Here is an 18,006-nt window from a genome sequence, read left to right on the forward strand (position 1 = left end):
CTGAAACAACTGAGACCATTTCACCTTATCCTATTGCTTGTTACGTCGGAGAGGAGATCAACCCCCACCTCACTTCAGCCTCCTTCCAGGTAGTTGCAGAGAGTGATACACTCTTCCCTCAGCCTCCTTTTCTCCAAGATAGACAACCCTGGTTCTCTCAGCTGCTCTTAATAAGACCTGTTCTCCAGACCTGTCACTTTGGCCATGTCCTTTGGCCATGCTCCAGTCCCTCTGTGTCTGTCTGATAGAAGGGGGCCCAAAACTAAACACAGGACTTGAGCTGCAGCCTCACCAGTGCTGAGTACAAGAGACCATCACTTCCCTTCTCCTGAGGCCACAGTTTCTGATTGAAGTCAGGGTGATAAAAAAAACCAGTGGCAAATGCCTCAATCTTCTGAAACTCAGCCCAGCACATCTTTACTGCTCTATGCACCTAACCACAGGAACTGGCACCTTTTTGGTGCTTTTAAACAACAAATATTTTCATTGGTAAGTACAGTGAAAGTAGAATAAAATGGGATACGCTGGCTACAAGAGGCCAGATATTGGTCTTTTAATCACCCTTTAATTCCACCTTCTCACAACTGCTGGAAAAATGTGTTTTGGCCTAATAATCGTTTTGAACGCCCTTGTATGTCTATCTAAATTTAACAAAATTACATAAAACTGTAAATGAGAAATGCCACCTAAAAAGTCACTCCCTCAGCCATCAGATGGAGGATAAGAGGCACCAACACTAATGAAATGTGTTAGTGAAATGTGTGGGATGCTTTGGGGGGTCTGCTCCTGTTCAGCCTGGTAAATCAGCTGGGACTGATGCTTGTCCCACACTGCTTATGCTCCATGGCCATAGTGATTTGGACTGGAGAGGTCCTAGGCCAAATATGATCTGGGCAATAAGCATTTCAAAAGTAATACACTAAATCATCACCTGTAACTTGAGGATCCAGATTGGTGTCAGTGTCCACTGTCACCAAATCTGAGAACTGACTTTAAGTGTGAGGGGCCTGATGCTAGATGTGGCATGTTGAGCACTTCTGACACACAGCTGGCATGCATCACACCTCAGTTGGCCTTTCCATTAGGGGGCCCAATGTGAAACAGCAGAGAAAAAGACACCATTAAGCAAACAAGGTGTGTCAGAAGATGTTCCATACACTTCTGGACACCAAATATTTCCCTCTCATGTTCTTTTTCTCTTTGTGCTCAAGTAAAGCTGAGTGCAAATTAACCATTGATCCCCTTGGCATGAGCAAATAAATGATCAGCTGCTGGGGAGAGGATTTTTCAAAGGTTTCACTTCTGATTGTCCTTCATTCCAGTGAACTTCTCCATTTGTGGAGATTTGTGGTGCTCTGCTCTGCCTCTTGCCAGTGTGAACCTCAAAACTGGCCACAGGCTGCACTTGCTGGTGGCAGCCCCCACCTGCTTCAACTTTTAAAGGAGAGGAGATGGCAAAGGGAAAGCACCTGGGCAGACATATTTCTGGTGAATAGATGCTAACTGCAGCTGGTTAGGTGTTTGCACCTGTGCTCTGCCAGATTTGGTGCTCTTTACACCAGTGTATCCTGCTTCTTGCCTTCATCACAAGTATCCAGCCAACCTCCTCCTCATGAAGCCAGCCTTGGTCTTTAACCCAGGCACTTTTGCTGGGCCTAATCCCCTTTGCTCAATTCTTTGTCCATGGAGAGTATGGACAAATCCATGCTAATACCAGCACATCAGGGAGTTTTTTATTCCCACATCTTTCCTTACCCAGGACTTTGACAACCATATTATTTGCCAAAGACTTCTTCCTTCATCGGAGAGACATTAAAAAGATGACCGAAAATACCCAAAAATTATCTAGTAAAGAGAGACAAATTAATTATTTAAAAAAAAAAAAAAAAAAAAAAAAAAAAGCTGAATTCCCTTTGTGGCTGTTTTTTCTCTGGCTGAGCTATCAAAAATGAGCTATCAAAGAAAACTATCATTAGTTTTTAATTCAGGATGACTTCAGAGAGCAGCTCCAGTGCAGCAGCTGATGGCTGCCTGACAGCCTTCTCATCTCCACTGGCTGCTGACGGGCACAGCAGTGATGGCTCAGCCTGGAGATGTCCCCACTTGCCAGCTGCCACCCCTCGGGGCCACAGCACCAGCTGCCCACCCCTGGTACCCTTGTGACTGCAGCCCCAGACCCAGGCTGGGGCTCTGGTGTACACTGGGAGCAGAGCTCAGAGGAAGGACTGCTGCAAAATGGTGAGAGCTTTTTCTCTGCATGGTTATTTATGGGAGAGGGGGAGGATAATAATTTGATGGCCAGAGAGGCAAAAGGGAAACCAGACAAACCACCTCACGTGAAAGTCCAGCAATCCCTACCTTCATCTCAGGAGAAAAAGGGACAAAAGCAGGATAAGAGGCACAGGATGGGGAGCCCTCCCCATGATGTGGGGCTGGGAGCACATCTTATTATAAACTTCTCAAACTCACTCCTGACTAATACACAGTCCAAAAAGGCAGGTTTGTGCTAGCATTTTACCACAGCAATAAATGTTTATTTTACTTGATAATACTTCATCTTACCAGTATGTGGACGCTTGTCAACTTTTGCATCATTTTTTTTTCTGTGTGTGTTTACAGTTGTACAGGGCTGCATAAGTCTGGAAAGCCTTACTCAGCTCCATAGTGCTTTTAAATTTCAGCTCGTGGTTTCACCACAGCAAAACCCACCACTACTTTTTCATCATAGGTCTCTGGTTTCAGATTTGTGGAGTGAATGCAAAACAGGAATTGCCGAGCTGGGACCCCTGGAGGCAGTGACATCTGTCTGTCTTTGATAAGAATTTCTAAGAGTCAGAGTAAAGTACTTAGAGTGAAATTAAAAGCTTTGATCTTTTTTTTGTTTGTTTCATTATTATTTAATGTCTGAGGCCTTTACATGTGCTTTTCAATTCTTATTAGGCTGCAGTGTTAAGGCAATGCTCTGCTGCTACACAGGCAGGGCAGGAGCTGGTGGCCACCTGGAAGGTGATGGACATTGCCAGGACTCACCTCCCAGCTCTTCTCCAAGCCCAGTTAAATAAAACAGGTCTCAGACACACACCCAGAGCACTAAAAAAAAAATGTTTCTCTGGCCCAAACACATTGGGTACTGTCTGGCATGAGGCACCCCTGAATGTCCAGGGTGGGAGGGAGAGGTGATGATAGAATAACAGAATCATTTTTGTCGGAAAAGACCCTTGAGATTATTGAGTTCAACCATTAACCTAGTACTCCCAAGTTCACCACTAAACCACATCCCTAAGCAACACATCAAGACATCTTTAAGGATGGCAACTCCACCACTTCCCTGGGCAGCCTGTTCTAGTGACATCCCTTTCAGTGAAGAAATAATTCCTAATATGCAATCTAAATCTCCCTTAGCATAACTTGGGGCCATTTCCTTGCTTTCTATCACATGACACTTAGGAAAAAGAAACCAACCCCAAATCCTCCTTTCAGATAGTTTAAAAGAGTGATAAGGTTGTCCCTCAGCCTCCTTTTCTCCAAGCTAAAAGTTCTCTCAGATTCTCTTCATGAGTGTCTTTATGCAAGTGACTTTTTGGGTGAATGCTTGAGTATAGGAAGGCAACTGAGTTTAAATATGTTGCTGCCCCCTTGCCTGTCGCTGTCTAGGGAAGGGGAGAGGGCTGGGGAGAGGTGGGTTGTGTGGCTGTTGAGCTGTCATGAAGCAATTCATTGGCAGTTCCTGTAGGCAGCAGGTGGCAGGACCTGCCGAGTAATGAGCTAACTGGGCACAGGTGAGGCTGAGCACTGACTGAGCTCATTACTCGGCAGGTCCTGCCACCTGCTGCCTACAAGTTCCCCTGTGGAGCCTCCAGAAGAATCCCTTGTTGTGGGTAGGCAGCCAGGCTGGTTGTTGTCATCTCCCAGTCCCTTGCAAGGGCTTTTCCAAAGGCTTCTAGCAAAAGCTGGGAATGTTGCTAAAAGGGGAGAAGGGGTTTGATGGAGGATGGCAGGATATGAAATGTGTGTGATGTAACTCAGTGTGACAACTTATGGAAGGGGAAGGTGATGCTGCTTTATTCAGTCTCTCATCAGGCTGGGTTGATGCACTCGTGTGTTTGGCTCCTGTAGTGACACTGCTGAGGTGGGGATCACTTGTGTCTGACACAGAGGAGAAGGGATGTCACCTGCCAGGTCATTCCCTTGTCTCTTGACTGGTGATGAAGGACTAGCATTTGGGCCATCTGGGCTTGTGGGTTCCAGGTGGGTTCTGTGCTTTGTAAAGGTGGGTTCAGGCTTCATTCTTGCCCTGAACCAGAAGCCTCAAACAGAGTTTCTTCTTTGTGCCTATTCCTGTGATGCTTCTGGGTAGAGGTTGTCCATGGGACTTTTCTTTCCCCAGCCTCAGGCACAGGGGTTGGAACTGGCCCAGGGTTTCAGGGGGCATGGTGGGGTGATGGTAGGAGACTTGTGTTCTTTGGAGCCTGTCCAGGCGTCACGGAACCAGGGGGCTCTGTGAGGAAGGGCTATTGAGAAGGGGCCAGATGGTGACCTCTAGGTCCCTGTGCCCAGGGCCTGAGGCCATGCAGGTGGCTGGTGTCACCATGCTTATTTGTATGTCAAATCTCATTAGTTGCTTGTGTCATTTCCCAGGAGCTTATTCTCCCTGGTACATCATGGGTGGGGCTGGTTTGTCACTGAGGTGGCATTCCTGGAGTGGCCACAGAGGCAGTAGGAGGCAAGAGATGTCTCTCCTCTTCCCCACCCCAGGAGCTGGAGGAGCCCTTCCATGCCTTCACATGTCCTGGGGCATCCCTGGTTTCTCTACGTGGCCCTGGCAGCCGTGGCAGAGGAGCAGATGCCCCAAGCAAGGCTGGGGCACCAGGGACTGGAGGGAGGAGCAGGAGTGAGAGACAAGAGAAGCTGCTGCTACCATGCTCTAAGCCCCAGAGGATTTGTTGGGTGGCTCCCTGTGTGCCTGGGTGGAGCATGGGCACCTTGGCAAGGATGGCTGACCAGCCCTCAGGCTGGGTTGGTAGAGGAGACTTCTCACTCATCGGTGTGGCTGGAACTCCCTGGAGGGCTCTGGAGAGCAAAGGCAGATCCCCTGGCACAGGCAGATTCCCCATAGCAGACAGATCCTGCAGTAGATTCCTCATTGAAGAAAATGTCATTTGCACAGCCTGTTAATTCCTACATTGTTTGGGCTTGTGTTTGTCTACTTCTCTTCTGTTTGGAATTTGACTTTTAGAATGCCTGGCAGGTCTGTTGCCACCGTGTTCCAAGCAAGAATTTAAAAACTCTTCTGTGTTGTGTTGTCTGAAAGTTGGTGGCAAGTCTGCCTGTCTCACTGGGGCATTTCTTTGGTTTTGGTGAAGAAATTATCTGATTTCCAGTCATGCTTGGTTTTGCTTAGTAATGGGTACAGCCTTCAGAGAATGCCTTTTTTTTTCTGCCCCCCTCCTTTTTTTTTCACCAGCAGCCTATGCTTTTGGCCTGGTTTCACTGGAACAGAATTATAGAAACAGTTTTCAGTTCAGAGAAGCTTCATTTTTGAGAAGACTGCAGCACCCAGTTTGGTGGGAACAAAGTTGATAAGAAGTTTTGGTTTAGTTTGTGGCCAGCTTTTCAGAGCTGGAAGTTGGAAGGAGACAACAGATTGAGTATTACCTTTCCAATGGATTAGTCCTCCAAGTGAGTATCTGCTCTGTGATGAATTGGAAAGAAACCAAAATCTGAAGAAAAAAAGTCTCAGAGATGTATCTAACACCAGGTAGAAACAGGAGGACTCCTCTAGGCTCCATTTCTCATGGTATCTGGTAGGATTTGAAGTTGCCAATTCTTGCTGTGTCTAGAGGTTCTGATTTCAAGAGCAACTTTCCCCTGGTCTCCGTTTCCACTGCTTCTGCTTGACAGAACAATAGAGGGATCCTGAGTGTTGCCTGAGGATGGTGAAAGACTTTGAACATTCTGTGGAGTGTGGCTTCTATTTGGCATTGGTGGAATTTCACTGAGGATGTTTTTCTAGTACCTGGAAGTGAAATAAAAGAGAACATCTAACTTCAGGAGGAAAACATTAACTTAGGATGTGGAAGGAAAACTCTGACTCCAGTTCCACCGGTACTGGAGTGATTCTGTGAGGGGCTCTGAAGGGCAATAAAGTTGTGCATGGCTAATGGCACATGACTAGGGACTGGATTTGATTTTCTTAACATGGCTTAAGTGTTGCTAAAGCTTAAGCTGCAGGAGGCAGCTGCAGCAGGGAAGTGAATCTGCATGTGTGAGGGAAGAGTCATTGAGTGAAATGGTCTTTGTTCAGCATCATGACCAGACCCTCAGGGATCAGGCAGCTCTGCTCATGGAACTAACTAAATCAAACATGAGGTATTTTATAAAAGTAATGCTAAACAAACGTGATTAAAACACCATCAAAACATTTTTTTCAAGCGATGCTTAGTAAATGCACTTACAAAACATAACAAATTTTAAAAGAAACAACATCAAAACATAGTTTTTAAAAAGTGGTGCTCAGGACTGACCTGAACCAGGCTGTTTGTAATATATTTGATTGAGTTGCCTTTATCTCATAATTTTTAATTTCTCCCACTCACCCAGGCTTGAAGCTTTGCTCACTCATGTGGAGGGACACAAAGTCCCTTCCTGAGGCTGCACACACCTCCTGTTCTTGCTTGTGCTGTTGCAGCCAACCTCCCCACTTCAGAAAACAAGGACTGTGTGTAGAAGGGGCAGAGACGCGATTTTTAGAGAGAGATTTGGCTCACTCCTGAAATTATTGGTTCAAACCTCTTTAAATAGTGAATGTAGCAGCGCTCTGCTTTTCAGGGCAATGCCTTAGCTGTGATTCTTGCTCAGAACCCTGGGCTCTCCTTCTCCTTCCCTTCAGCTTCCTGAGAGGGAGGGAAGCGTGCAGGAGTTTAGGAGTGCAATGAGTGAGCCCGACCACCTGCCCGCTTGGGCCGGCCCAAACATCCCGGCAGGAGATGGAGAGCTGCAATCACTGGAGCACTTCTGCTCTGCAGCCTCGTCACAACCATAGTGGGGGGCAGGAGTACATGATCAACAAAATAGCACCATTCCTACGTGGAAGGGACAAAACACAAGCACCAAAACGTTCCTGGCAAAATTTCCATCTCAGCCACTGGAAGATGATGTTGTCAAAAGCAACTGGGCTGCCGGTCAGCTCTGTTTCCACCAAAATTATTGAAGGGGAAGGTTATTAATGCTGCGGCTCAACCGCACAGGTGAAATGCAAAAGCAGATTAAAATTTCTGTGGTAACTGCTTAATGAGTGAGGCTGATAATCAGAGGCTGAGGTGTAGCATTTCTGCTGCATTTCAAGAGCACAGAAGTAATCTGCAATCCGCCAGTACAAATGCAAACAACTTCAAAGAACATTTTTTTTTTCTTCTCCCTGGTTAGACTCTCTATAAGCCTGTGTGTGCTGTGTAGTATTTTTTCTATCATGACGAATTAATTTTTTTGTTTGCTTTTTTTAAGGGAGGAAAAAAAAAAACCCTAAACAAACCCAACTTTTGCTTTAATATTATTCACCATGATGAACTTAAAGTGGCTCACAGAAGCAGAGTCTGGCATTTTCTGTTTGCACCAGTCAGTTGCCAGTGATTGATCTCAGAATCCAGGCTTCATTTTCTAAGCTAAACAAGCCACAGTTGGCAAAACCTGATTAAAGTGAGTGGAGTTTTATCTGATGTGGCTGTTGCCACTCATTTCAATGTAATGCCTCTCTTTTCAACTACAGAGGACCTGCAGAACACAGAACAAGAAGTGTGCATCAGTTTATAATCCACTCACCTTAAAGTTTAAGTGCTCCTAATAGGCCATCACACCAGCATGTGATGAGTACGTCAGCACGTAGAATAAACTTCTAATGTAGCTGTTGTAGAGTTTGTGCTGTCATTGTTACATAGAGCTCTACTGCAAGACAAGCTGCTAGCTGGACTGATGCTGCTCTTAAATTCATACCCCAAAAATTGCTGTCAGTGATCATGAAATAAATTTTTTAAAAATCGAGGGGTCTCGATTTTTGATTGAGGGATCTTGATTGAGGTTTCCTGATTTTCTTGAGCCTATAGGGCATAGCAGAGCCACTGTACCTTCTCCCTGTCAGAATCCAAAGCCCAAAAGCACCTGGGATGCTGACCCAAACAAGTGATGCCAGTGGTTGTCAATCAGCCCACTGGGAAGGGCCAGCATGGCCTCCATGTAGCTTCCCAATAGACAGAAGAGTTCCTCTCATTTCTGGGGAAGGGGAGACAGTGAGAGAAGGAAGAGTAGGTGAAATTAGATTTGAAGAGGTGCAAATATAAAACTGACAGGCTTGGAGACAACACATTTCATTCGAATGGCTATTTGCAGAGCAGCTCCTCTGCGAGATAACTAATGGCATGTGAAAAGGTCCTCCGCACAGAAAACAGTCTGTCATGTTAAAATAAAGAGCTCTGAAGCTGTGAAGTCTGGCAGAGCTGTAAAAATAACTTCTGCTTGGGAGGGGAGGCTGGGAACCCCATGGCTCCTGATTCTTTTCAAAGACAATGCCCCAGTGCTGCTGCAAGGAACACGGCGGCTACCGGGGCTCCTACAAATCTCCACCAAAACCTTAATTTAAATTACTCTCGAAGATTAAAGGCAAGCATAAGCCTACACTCCCTTGCAACTGCATTAATTATTAAGGCAACATGCAGAGCTCTGTAATTGGCTCCTGTCTGTTAGTGCAGTGCTGAGTTTATAGGTTAGGGTGGTGGCAGGAGGATGATGATGGTGATTACATTCGATTTCTGGGTTTGCCTCTCTTGAGAAGAGGTGTCTTCTAAAATTTAAAACACTGTTAGGAAAAATCAGGGTGTCCCTTCTGTAGCAGAGGCCAGGAGGGAAGAGGGGGCAATGTAGCTGGAGGGGCAGTAAGGATGCTGAGTGCTGAGCTCCCTGCTAACCACAGCCCCAAATTAATCAGTGACACTGCCAGGAAGTGAAAACAAGGAAACCCTCTGCCCAGCAAAGAAAAAAAATATCCTTTCACCCTACTGCTGGCAAAACCACAACCCTGCTTCTGCTCTGCATAAGCATCAGCCACTGTTTGTTGGCTTTATGCAGCTGTGACAATGTCTTGCTTTCATTTGGTTTGTTTTATTGGCAAGTTCTGTCTCTTCCACCGACCAGAAATCAGACAACTCCTTCAAGGGACCTGTCTCTCACTCTTCAATCATTAGACTTACACAGTGAGTTATAAACAACCTAATAAAATGGGCCCACCACAGAAGACCTGAAAGTGTAGGTCTGAAACCACCTGAAATCACCAGATGTGCTGCAGCCAGCTGTGTCTCCTCAGGCTGCAGCAAATCTCAATTCAGAAACCCACCATAACCAAAGTCCAAGCTGCCTGCCACCTCCACAGAAGATGTTAGGTACACATGCAGACAGCATGGCTGACCTACAGCAACATCTTACCCTGTGATAACCTTTTCTCTACCTTGGAGAAAGGCTCCTGAGCTGACTCAAGTCAGCTCAATTTGGGCCAAACCCACTGTAGTGTTTAAATCCTGCCAAAAACTTTAAAAATGCAACCTCAAGATACGTGAGAGGAAAAGGGAGAGATCTGAGGTACCACAGCATCTCTGCCTACCAGCCCAGGGAACACCAGGACAGGAGGTTATTCTAAGAGTGGGAAGCCAAGAAGGGGAGAAGACAAAGTGCTCCTGCCTGGGAAACAGGATGACCTTAAGGAAGAGGCCATCCTACTGGAAGAAGGGAAGCAGGAGATATCGCAGTCATTCTGTCATAATTTAAATGTGAAAATTGAAGCCAGCAGTGGAGAAATCAGCACCAGTCACTTTCCCTTCCTTGGCCAGAGTCTTGGCAAGGAAGGGGTGACAGCAGTAGACCCTGGGCAGGCCATGCTGTGCCCCCCCCAGCAGCAGATATCACCACAAAAATGCCATTAAATTGTCAATTAAGTTTAATGCATCATAAAGAAGTAAAACTACATTGGCATATTTAAGACAAACACTTTTTTTTTTTTTTTCTATGCACACTATCCACTGGACAGTCCTCTTTTCAAAATAACTACTTTTAACAGTCCAATACACTTCTTCAGGAATTCTTCACATATTCAACCTTCCACACTTTTCCTTTTCTTTTTTTTTTTTTTCTTTTTTTTTTTTTTATTTGTCTGAGAAGGAAAGAAAATCATTAAACCTGAAAACATTTACATTGCAAGCCACATTAGAATGCATAATTGGCATACAATAACCAATGTATAACAATTGTGTTTTACTTAGTTCACTTTGTTCATCAATAAAAGAATATAAAAATCTTGTTCAACCGAGTGTTGTGTATTAAAATAGATTTGTATAGTACTGCACAGTTTCTCCCGGAGTTGTGAAAATGGTTGAAGGGACCATGTGCTGCCTAGTGATGGGCGACGAGAAAAGCCAGTCCCATGGTTTGTTTTCTTCTATTTATTTAAAAAAAAAAAAAAAAAAAAAAAAAAAAGATATTCGGCACCATGTGATATGCTGATGTGAGAGACCAGCCTTGTGTCGTGCTCTGGTGGCTTCTTACTTTCCTTAAGTACCTGTTGTGCTAATTGACAGAGAACTCAAATGACAGAGACGATGGCATCTGGGGTGGGGTGTCTGTGACATTAAGAAAACCGGGGTGCCCATCACCACCTTCCCGGGCAGGCCACAGGGTGATGGGGGGACCTGTGACCAAGGGGGGGGCCAGGTGGACCCTTGCAGTATCAGGAAGACAAGCTAGTGAAACAAGCAGGTGCACTGGGATTTTCTCAGGCTAATGCTAAACACTTCCCAAATGTGCTAAAATCCAACAAAATATTAAAAAGGAATCAAGTTTAAAAAAAAAACACCCCAATGAACCAACCAAAAAAAAAAAAAAACTCCAACAAACCCTTAAAATTTTCCACAGCCTATCCCTCCCCCAGAACTCTTGATATTATCCAGTATGATAAACAACCCCTGGAGGCAGGCTTTTTTTTTTTTTTCTCCTGTACCATTTCAGCAGATATTTCCGCAAGCAAAAAATAAAAATAATAATAATAAAATCTCGTTACATATTTTTAACAAGAAAAATGCAGTACAAAAATGTGAAGTTATCTTTTTGGCATATTATCTGTACTGGCAAGAAACAAAACCCAGAATATTTATTTGCTCTTTTTCTCTATTAAAAAAAAAAAAAAAAAAAAAAAAAAAAAAAAAAAAAAAAAAATCCAAAATTAACAAAAGAGAAATCCCCCTAAAATAATACCTTTTAAAAATGAAACCCAACCTGCCAAAGATATCCACTATTATGGTTTATGCTAAATCTTGCACAAAAACTCCATGAGAAAAATACACCGATAGCAAAATAAGTAAAAAGGACCTGCAAAAAAGTAAGGAGTTTTACAGTCATACTTCTTTAAATACTTCGGAACGCATATACAGAAGCATCAGCATGAAAATACTTCAATATTTTACTAGAAATGCTAACTTCATACAGTTTCTTTATTTAAATATCTGCAATTCTCAACTCTAATAATACTGAAAAAAAATGATCTTTTGTTTCGAAGGCTCTGTGAGTGTCCATGATGCTGTTCTAGTCAAAACAGCCCCATCTCCAGGTCACCTGAATCAACGGGGCCAACTTTGTTCCTCTGATAAGAATCCATGTCAAGTCTTAAGTAGCTCAGTTTCTGGTTACCTCACTGATTTCCCTCCCCACACATAGCATTCAGCCCAACTACGTCTCTACTAGCTCACTAACTCTTTGCATTGAAGATTCCCCCCCTTAAAGGAGAACTGGAAACCTGTCTGCTCCCCACAGAAGGGCATCCCTCTTCCTATCGGCCATACTTTTCCTTTTCATCCTCAGTCATAAATACGCTAAGGCCAACATAACAAAAAAAAAAATCTCATAAGCACTGAAGGTCTCGGCAAATACAAAAACCGCAGCACAACCCCGCTCCGTGGGAACCTGCTGCCACAGTGACCTACAAACTGGACTGATTGGTTTGCAAGTTTCTACACGTATCAAAACTGAGATTGTTCCTCCTCTCCTTTGTTTCGGTTTAATCTCTCCTCTGCGCATTCGTGTAAAGTTTTGTTTTTTTTTTCCCCCCCTTCCTTCGCTCTCTCGCGGTCGGCGCTGTCAGTTGTTACCCTGTGATTGCTGGAAGGCTTTGTGCATGGCAGCCGAGGCAGAGGAGGGTTTGATCCAGGGGACAGTTAGCAGGGAGGAGGTGGTGGTGGTCGTCATGGTAACCTGAATCATCTGCTCGTTTTGTATCAGTCTAATGAGGGTTTTGAGACGTTCCAGTGATGACTGAGTCCCTTTCTGCTGGGCCAACAGGCTGGTTTTTAGCTCTAAGCATTTCTGTCAAATAAAGAGAAGGGGAGAGAGAGAGAGAGAGAGAGGGAAAGACTGAGAATACATTCAAATTGGTGTCAAACATCTCTCCAAACATCCTTTTGTGTCTTGAGTGCACGTCCTGCTCAAATGAAGTACAGTCTCCTCTGGGGATAGCGAGACCTCAGCTTAACGAACGGAGTAATCACCAGTGCTGCATCCACTGCAGCAGCTGCCTAGGGTACCCATATTCATCCCAGCCCAAATGCATTCAGAAGATGTTTTTGAACTCTTCCTGCAGAGAGCCCGGCAGAAATGCCAAGGAGATTAGTGGCACGGGATTGTAATAACTGTATTACTGGGAAGTACTGAAGCCACCAACGAGGTGTCGAAATCTCACCAAATGACACTTACGAAAAGCTGGGGGGAGAAAGCTCATCATGATGCCTTTTGTACATGCCAAAAATTTTAGGGAGTCAGTACTGTGATTGAGATAAGTTGATCTCTCTAAACATGATGTTGGTATTTTTCTGTCAGAAAACTTGATCTAAAACACTGCTGCTACACCTCTGCAGTCACAAGAAAGCCTTTTCCCTGTGAGATGGCCAAACTCAGCCTCGCAATCATTTGAGACATTTCATACAAACTGACATGAAAATTAACATGAGAGCAGGAGCCAAATGAAGGCATCCCAAATCTCCCTCTTCTTCAAGAAGAGAAAGGGAAGAATCAGTAATTCTCCCTTCCCTCCCAACCCCATGTTGCTGCAACATCCCATCCTTTACACTATCAACCAGCCTGAAAGGGATTATGTGATAGCCCAAACCCCTGAGCCTGCTTGCTAGTCAGAAGGGGATGGTGGCCACTGTAATACCTGAAACCTCCTATATTCTTTCTGCCAGTGGACCCAGAGGTCTGACAAACCTGGTTACTTGTCTGCAGATTACTCCCCTTTGACTATGGTCTAGACTACCTGAGGTAGGGGGACAGTCTCCAGTCTTGGGGAAGGGGTAAATACTTACTTAAAAGTCTAGTTGTTCAAAAAGCAGCTGTGTGGAGCTGCCAGAGTTTGGTTTAGGAAGGGAAAGCCTCAGGTGAAGGACAAATCACGTTCTGTTTTTCCAAATAATACCATTCTTCCTATGGTGTATCTGAGAATTTTCTCTTTAATCTAAGTCTCTGCTAAGGCAAATGTCAGAAATGAAATTGCACTGTGCTGGAACACTTTAATTCCTTTTCTCCTTTCAAGTGGATATATCCCCAATAAATACAATCATCAGTCGATATTACCATTTAAATAAGACTGTTGCCCACTGAGAGAACTTGATGCTGGTCAGGTAGAAGTCTTACTGATTTTGACAGTCCTGACATACACCTGATAGCTGACTGCAGCCCCAAATGCTTTTCTTTTTCTGAACACCTTACCCCACTGCACTCTCCTGCCTACTGAAGATACTCTGTACCCCAGAGTCACCTCTTCATACATACATGTGTTTCCATTAGTGCTGATGGTGGCTGTACACACTTACAAGAAATATTCCCCACTGTGATGTCTTTTAATAAGTTATTGCTTTCCCTTCCACTCTATTTTAAATGTGATAAATATTTTAGCATGCTTCCTCTGGATTACTGTAGCGATAAAACAACGAGTGACCAGTTGCTTCTTCTGCTGCCACTTTGATTTTTCCAGGGTAAGGAAGTTTCAAATATTTATTGAGACTGCCATGACAGATACCCCTTAAGACTGGGCCTGAGGTGAGATAGTCCCAGATTAGTTCCGTCACCCATGAAGGACAGGAATTATGGCTCTGAACTCAGCCCACTCATTTCTGCCAGCGACTGGTCCCCACAGCAGAGGATGTGTGGGAGACCTCTCCAGCCAATGTTTAGCTCTGAAATGAGTTCACAGGGAAAAGGATTGTGAATCTATTTCCAGTCATGAGGAGGTTACATACAACATTAAACCTCTAAGACAAATAAACATTACTATTTATACCTAATCTCAAGAGTTCTGAGCTGAAGGGCAAGCAGATGGCACTGGAGACTCAACCCGTGTCAGCCTGACTCTCTGTGACTCAACTTCTCACCTGGAAAATGGGAGAGTATTTAAGTCACTGGACAGATAAGAGCTGAGTAGGGCACTAGAAGGAAGGCAGGCACAGCTATGTTGGTTTCTTCTTTGCCTGCAACAGCAATTCAGTCACTGGTGATTTCTCCTCTTTAGCTTGCCAAAGCAGCTTGCTTTTGTGCATAAAATCCATGTGTTTTTCCTTGGACAGAAACACACTCACACTTGAACATCTGTAGTTTGGGAGCATAAACCATTTTCTAGCCACAAAATACCAGATTTTCAAGCATAAATTCTTTATAAGCATCTCTGTAGGAGACTCCAGGTCCCCAGCCAGGTGTCCTACCTTCACTGCATTGTTGAGAAGTCGATCTTTTTCTTCTAGCTGCCTATGCTCACTCTTCAGCTCATTGCTTCTCTTTAATAACTTCTGCTTCTCTTCTTCCTTGACTGCAGAACAATAAGAATAAGGGTGCAGAAGTTAAGGAAAGGACATATGGCAAAACTGTGTGCTTGACAACAGAAAGCAGAAGCATGTATTTTGAATGGTGAGATTCAGGTCTTGTTAGCTTTTCCTCAGTAGCTACTCCCAAGTAAATCTGGAATTCCTGCTTGTGTGCATGTGACTGTGTCAACAGCTGGAACACAGGACAACCCAAAAGCTATAGTGCACCTTTGAGATGAACTGAAATGAATCCTTGGACCACGTGTGGTTCTGGAGATCTCCAAGGAAGAGGTGACTGCTACTTAAAAACAGGTCAGACACCTGGAATGGCAGTAAGTCAGTGACCCTGGATGAAAAACACAGTCATAACAGCCCCAGACCTCCATAGAGCTCCTTACAAATATGATTTAATGCCCCAGGCAGCCCATTGTAAGACTAACAGGAAAGTAAAAAAAGGTAAAGGTCAATGCATAGATATCATACACATCTGATACTAATGGTTGTGATACTAAATAATACTGAAACAATTAGAAGCTGGTGCTACTCAGTATCTCAGGCACCAGTCTCCCACCCTGCCACATATGCAATTACATGGCTCTGCCTAGGCTGACTGTGTCTTTCTGCCTCCCAGCCTGATATGATTCTGCATTAAAATCACTTTTCAACCCTGTTCCCAGGAAGGAGCTACTTTCATGACAGCCTCCTTCACAGAGCAAAGTTCCTAAGAGATCAGTCTTGGCTTCCTCAGAGAGAAATCAGCAAAGGAGCAGATGAAGGGGGAAGGGACAGAAAGAGACCTGCTGTTCCCTGTCACAGTCCTTTGCTTAATGGATCACAACACCACTTTAATATTAGTGCCATGAAGGACTCAAATGGCACCACCCATCACAAGCAGAGAATCTCTTGTCAATAGCTGTGTTAATCCCTACCTGTTTTATGAGTAACATAGGAGTGAACAATAGCCAGAGTTCCAGTCCATGGCACATTGTCATCTTTCTTTAACACCTATAAGCCCAGGAAATGATAAAAAGTTAGAACTCCACAAAGAAAGACAATAATGTTTTTCTTCCTCCAGCACCCCAGCTCTGCAGGACTAGATCTAGGGTCTTCATCCCAGAATTTGCAAGCTGAAAAGTAACAAGAGAGTAATTTGGGTAGTGGTAACTGTTGGGGCTTACTCCTTTGCACCTGGCAATACACAGCATTACCAAACAGTGCTAAAAGGGGGTTACAAATCCTGTTTCTTCTTGCCATGGCCAGAAAACATTCTCCAGCTTCTGGCAAGCAGGTCTCCACACTGCCAGGAGTTGTCTGCTGGGTGTGGGAGATGTTGCTAGTCCATATCAAACAGTAACTGCATGGATCTAATCCTGGGCTGCTCTGTTCTCTCCAACCGCATACTAGAACTTCCCCGTGACACTTTCAAACAAATATAACAGTGACCTCAGTGCTAAACACAAAGAACTCCAAGGCACAAAAATCAAAGCCTTGACTCTACAATTTAGTGACACTGTACTGTTTTAGTAAATGTTTTCCTGTTCATGCAATCAGCATTATCCACAGCAACTAGACAAATTAGCATTTCTGACAGGACTATGATCAATAGCTGAGTGTAATAAACCTGGTTTAAAGCAAAGAAAGTTTTCTCCTCACAGCTTTCAGATCCACGAGTGAAGAGTGTCTCCTGACACTATCTCCCTTATCTGTAAGGCTTACATTACTTGTCTGGCAACCCTGCATGCTGGTGGCTTTATTGTAAAGCAGTGAAACAAAGGAAACGAAGAGACATTTCAAAAAGAGAAATCTCAGCAGATGGGATTACAGGGCAGCTAAGACACTCGTTGTATGTTCTAACTCCAGGACAATGAAAAGCCAGAAAGAAATGATGCAAACTGTACTGAAAGCCTCTCCATTTTACTCCAGCTGTGAGTCCCTAAGCTGTGACCACAGGTTAGATTAGTTTCCTGGTACACAAATGAGGTTTCTTACATTTTCTTTTCTTAGAGATCTATGCTCCATGTAGCTTACCTTCTGTTGGCACTTTGGACAGACCCAAACCCCTTTGGGGGCAGTTTTGAGGGGTGGGTCCAAGCAGTTGAGGTGATATGCTCTAGGACATGTGCCACAGGGCTGCAGGTTAATGCCACGTTTGCAAGCAGTGCAGTGCTCATCGTGGTGGATCTCACTCTGCAAGAAAGGAGGCAGAATGGCTTGGGTAAGGTCAGCCCATTGAGAATGATTCTCCATACAGCATTCAAAACCACTACTGCAATAGACAGGCTCATTCACACACCAAATCAAATTGTCAAAAGCACCCTGGCCACTGTAGATGACAGAAATAATGGTGTGTGATAGCAGCAAATACAAACAAAATAAAGAGTCGGAACCAAGATTCATAAATTGAAACGAATAGAAAAATAAAACCCAAGTAATCAAATACAGGAGGGAGTCGACTAATATAGGCAGCTTGTGATGTAGGAATGATGTCACTTGGTTTTGATAATGCATCATGCCCACACTCACATCACCCTGTGCAACTCTGTTTTGAAGGATGGGTCAAAGTCAATATGTGAATCACTTGTCCTTCAAGTCCAAAGCAGAAGGAAGCAAGGAAGGAAAAAGTATTTGGGGAAAAAGCTCAGTTCCATTTTTTTTAATGTCCATTGCCTCAAGGAGCAGCTAGGAAAGCAGGATGCTCAAGTACAACCTTTTGCTATGTACCCTCTTTTGTGAACTCCTCTAGAGGGCTCCTCTGTCCCTTTGTTCTCCCTGATGTTAATTGTTCTCTTTTCACACTTGCTCTGACAACCCTTCTTCAACAAGACTGATTAGTACTTTGTTTGAAGCAATATATATAAAATGAACTGAGACTCATCAACAAAGTTACAATGTCATGTAGTAAATTGCTATGCTAATCTGGTGGCAATGTTAATTACTCTTTGTATAATTAAGTGCATTTTAATATAGGAGATACCGATTTCGAAACTCTCATGGCTTGTGAATCATTATTTTTAAAATCTAAATTTTTCCTAGTGCTTCTCCAGGAACAATAATAACAATTTTTAACCTTTTTTAATTCCAAAAGCATATTTTCATTTTAGAGCAATTAATTATAAAGTTTCCTGGT

General features: G+C 44.0%; 1 protein-coding gene across 2 annotated transcripts in view; it reads right to left on the reverse strand.

Moving 5' to 3' along the window:
• Window positions 1-11,414: 11,414 nt before the first annotated feature.
• Window positions 11,415-18,006, reverse strand: part of PHF21B (PHD finger protein 21B) — a 157,778-nt gene continuing 151,186 nt past the window's right edge. For both annotated transcript variants that reach the window (XM_071733288.1, XM_071733287.1), the window contains 4 exons: window positions 16,908-17,066; window positions 15,809-15,884; window positions 14,781-14,884; window positions 11,415-12,393 (listed from right to left, as the gene is read on the reverse strand). In XM_071733288.1, the coding sequence (XP_071589389.1) occupies window positions 12,169-12,393; window positions 14,781-14,884; window positions 15,809-15,884; window positions 16,908-17,066 (564 nt within the window). In that variant the 3' untranslated portion in view covers window positions 11,415-12,168. The remainder of the gene's footprint in view (window positions 12,394-14,780; window positions 14,885-15,808; window positions 15,885-16,907; window positions 17,067-18,006) is intronic.

The sequence above is a fragment of the Heliangelus exortis genome, chromosome 1 (genome assembly GCF_036169615.1).
Source record: "Heliangelus exortis chromosome 1, bHelExo1.hap1, whole genome shotgun sequence".
Taxonomy (NCBI): Eukaryota; Metazoa; Chordata; class Aves; order Apodiformes; family Trochilidae; genus Heliangelus; species Heliangelus exortis.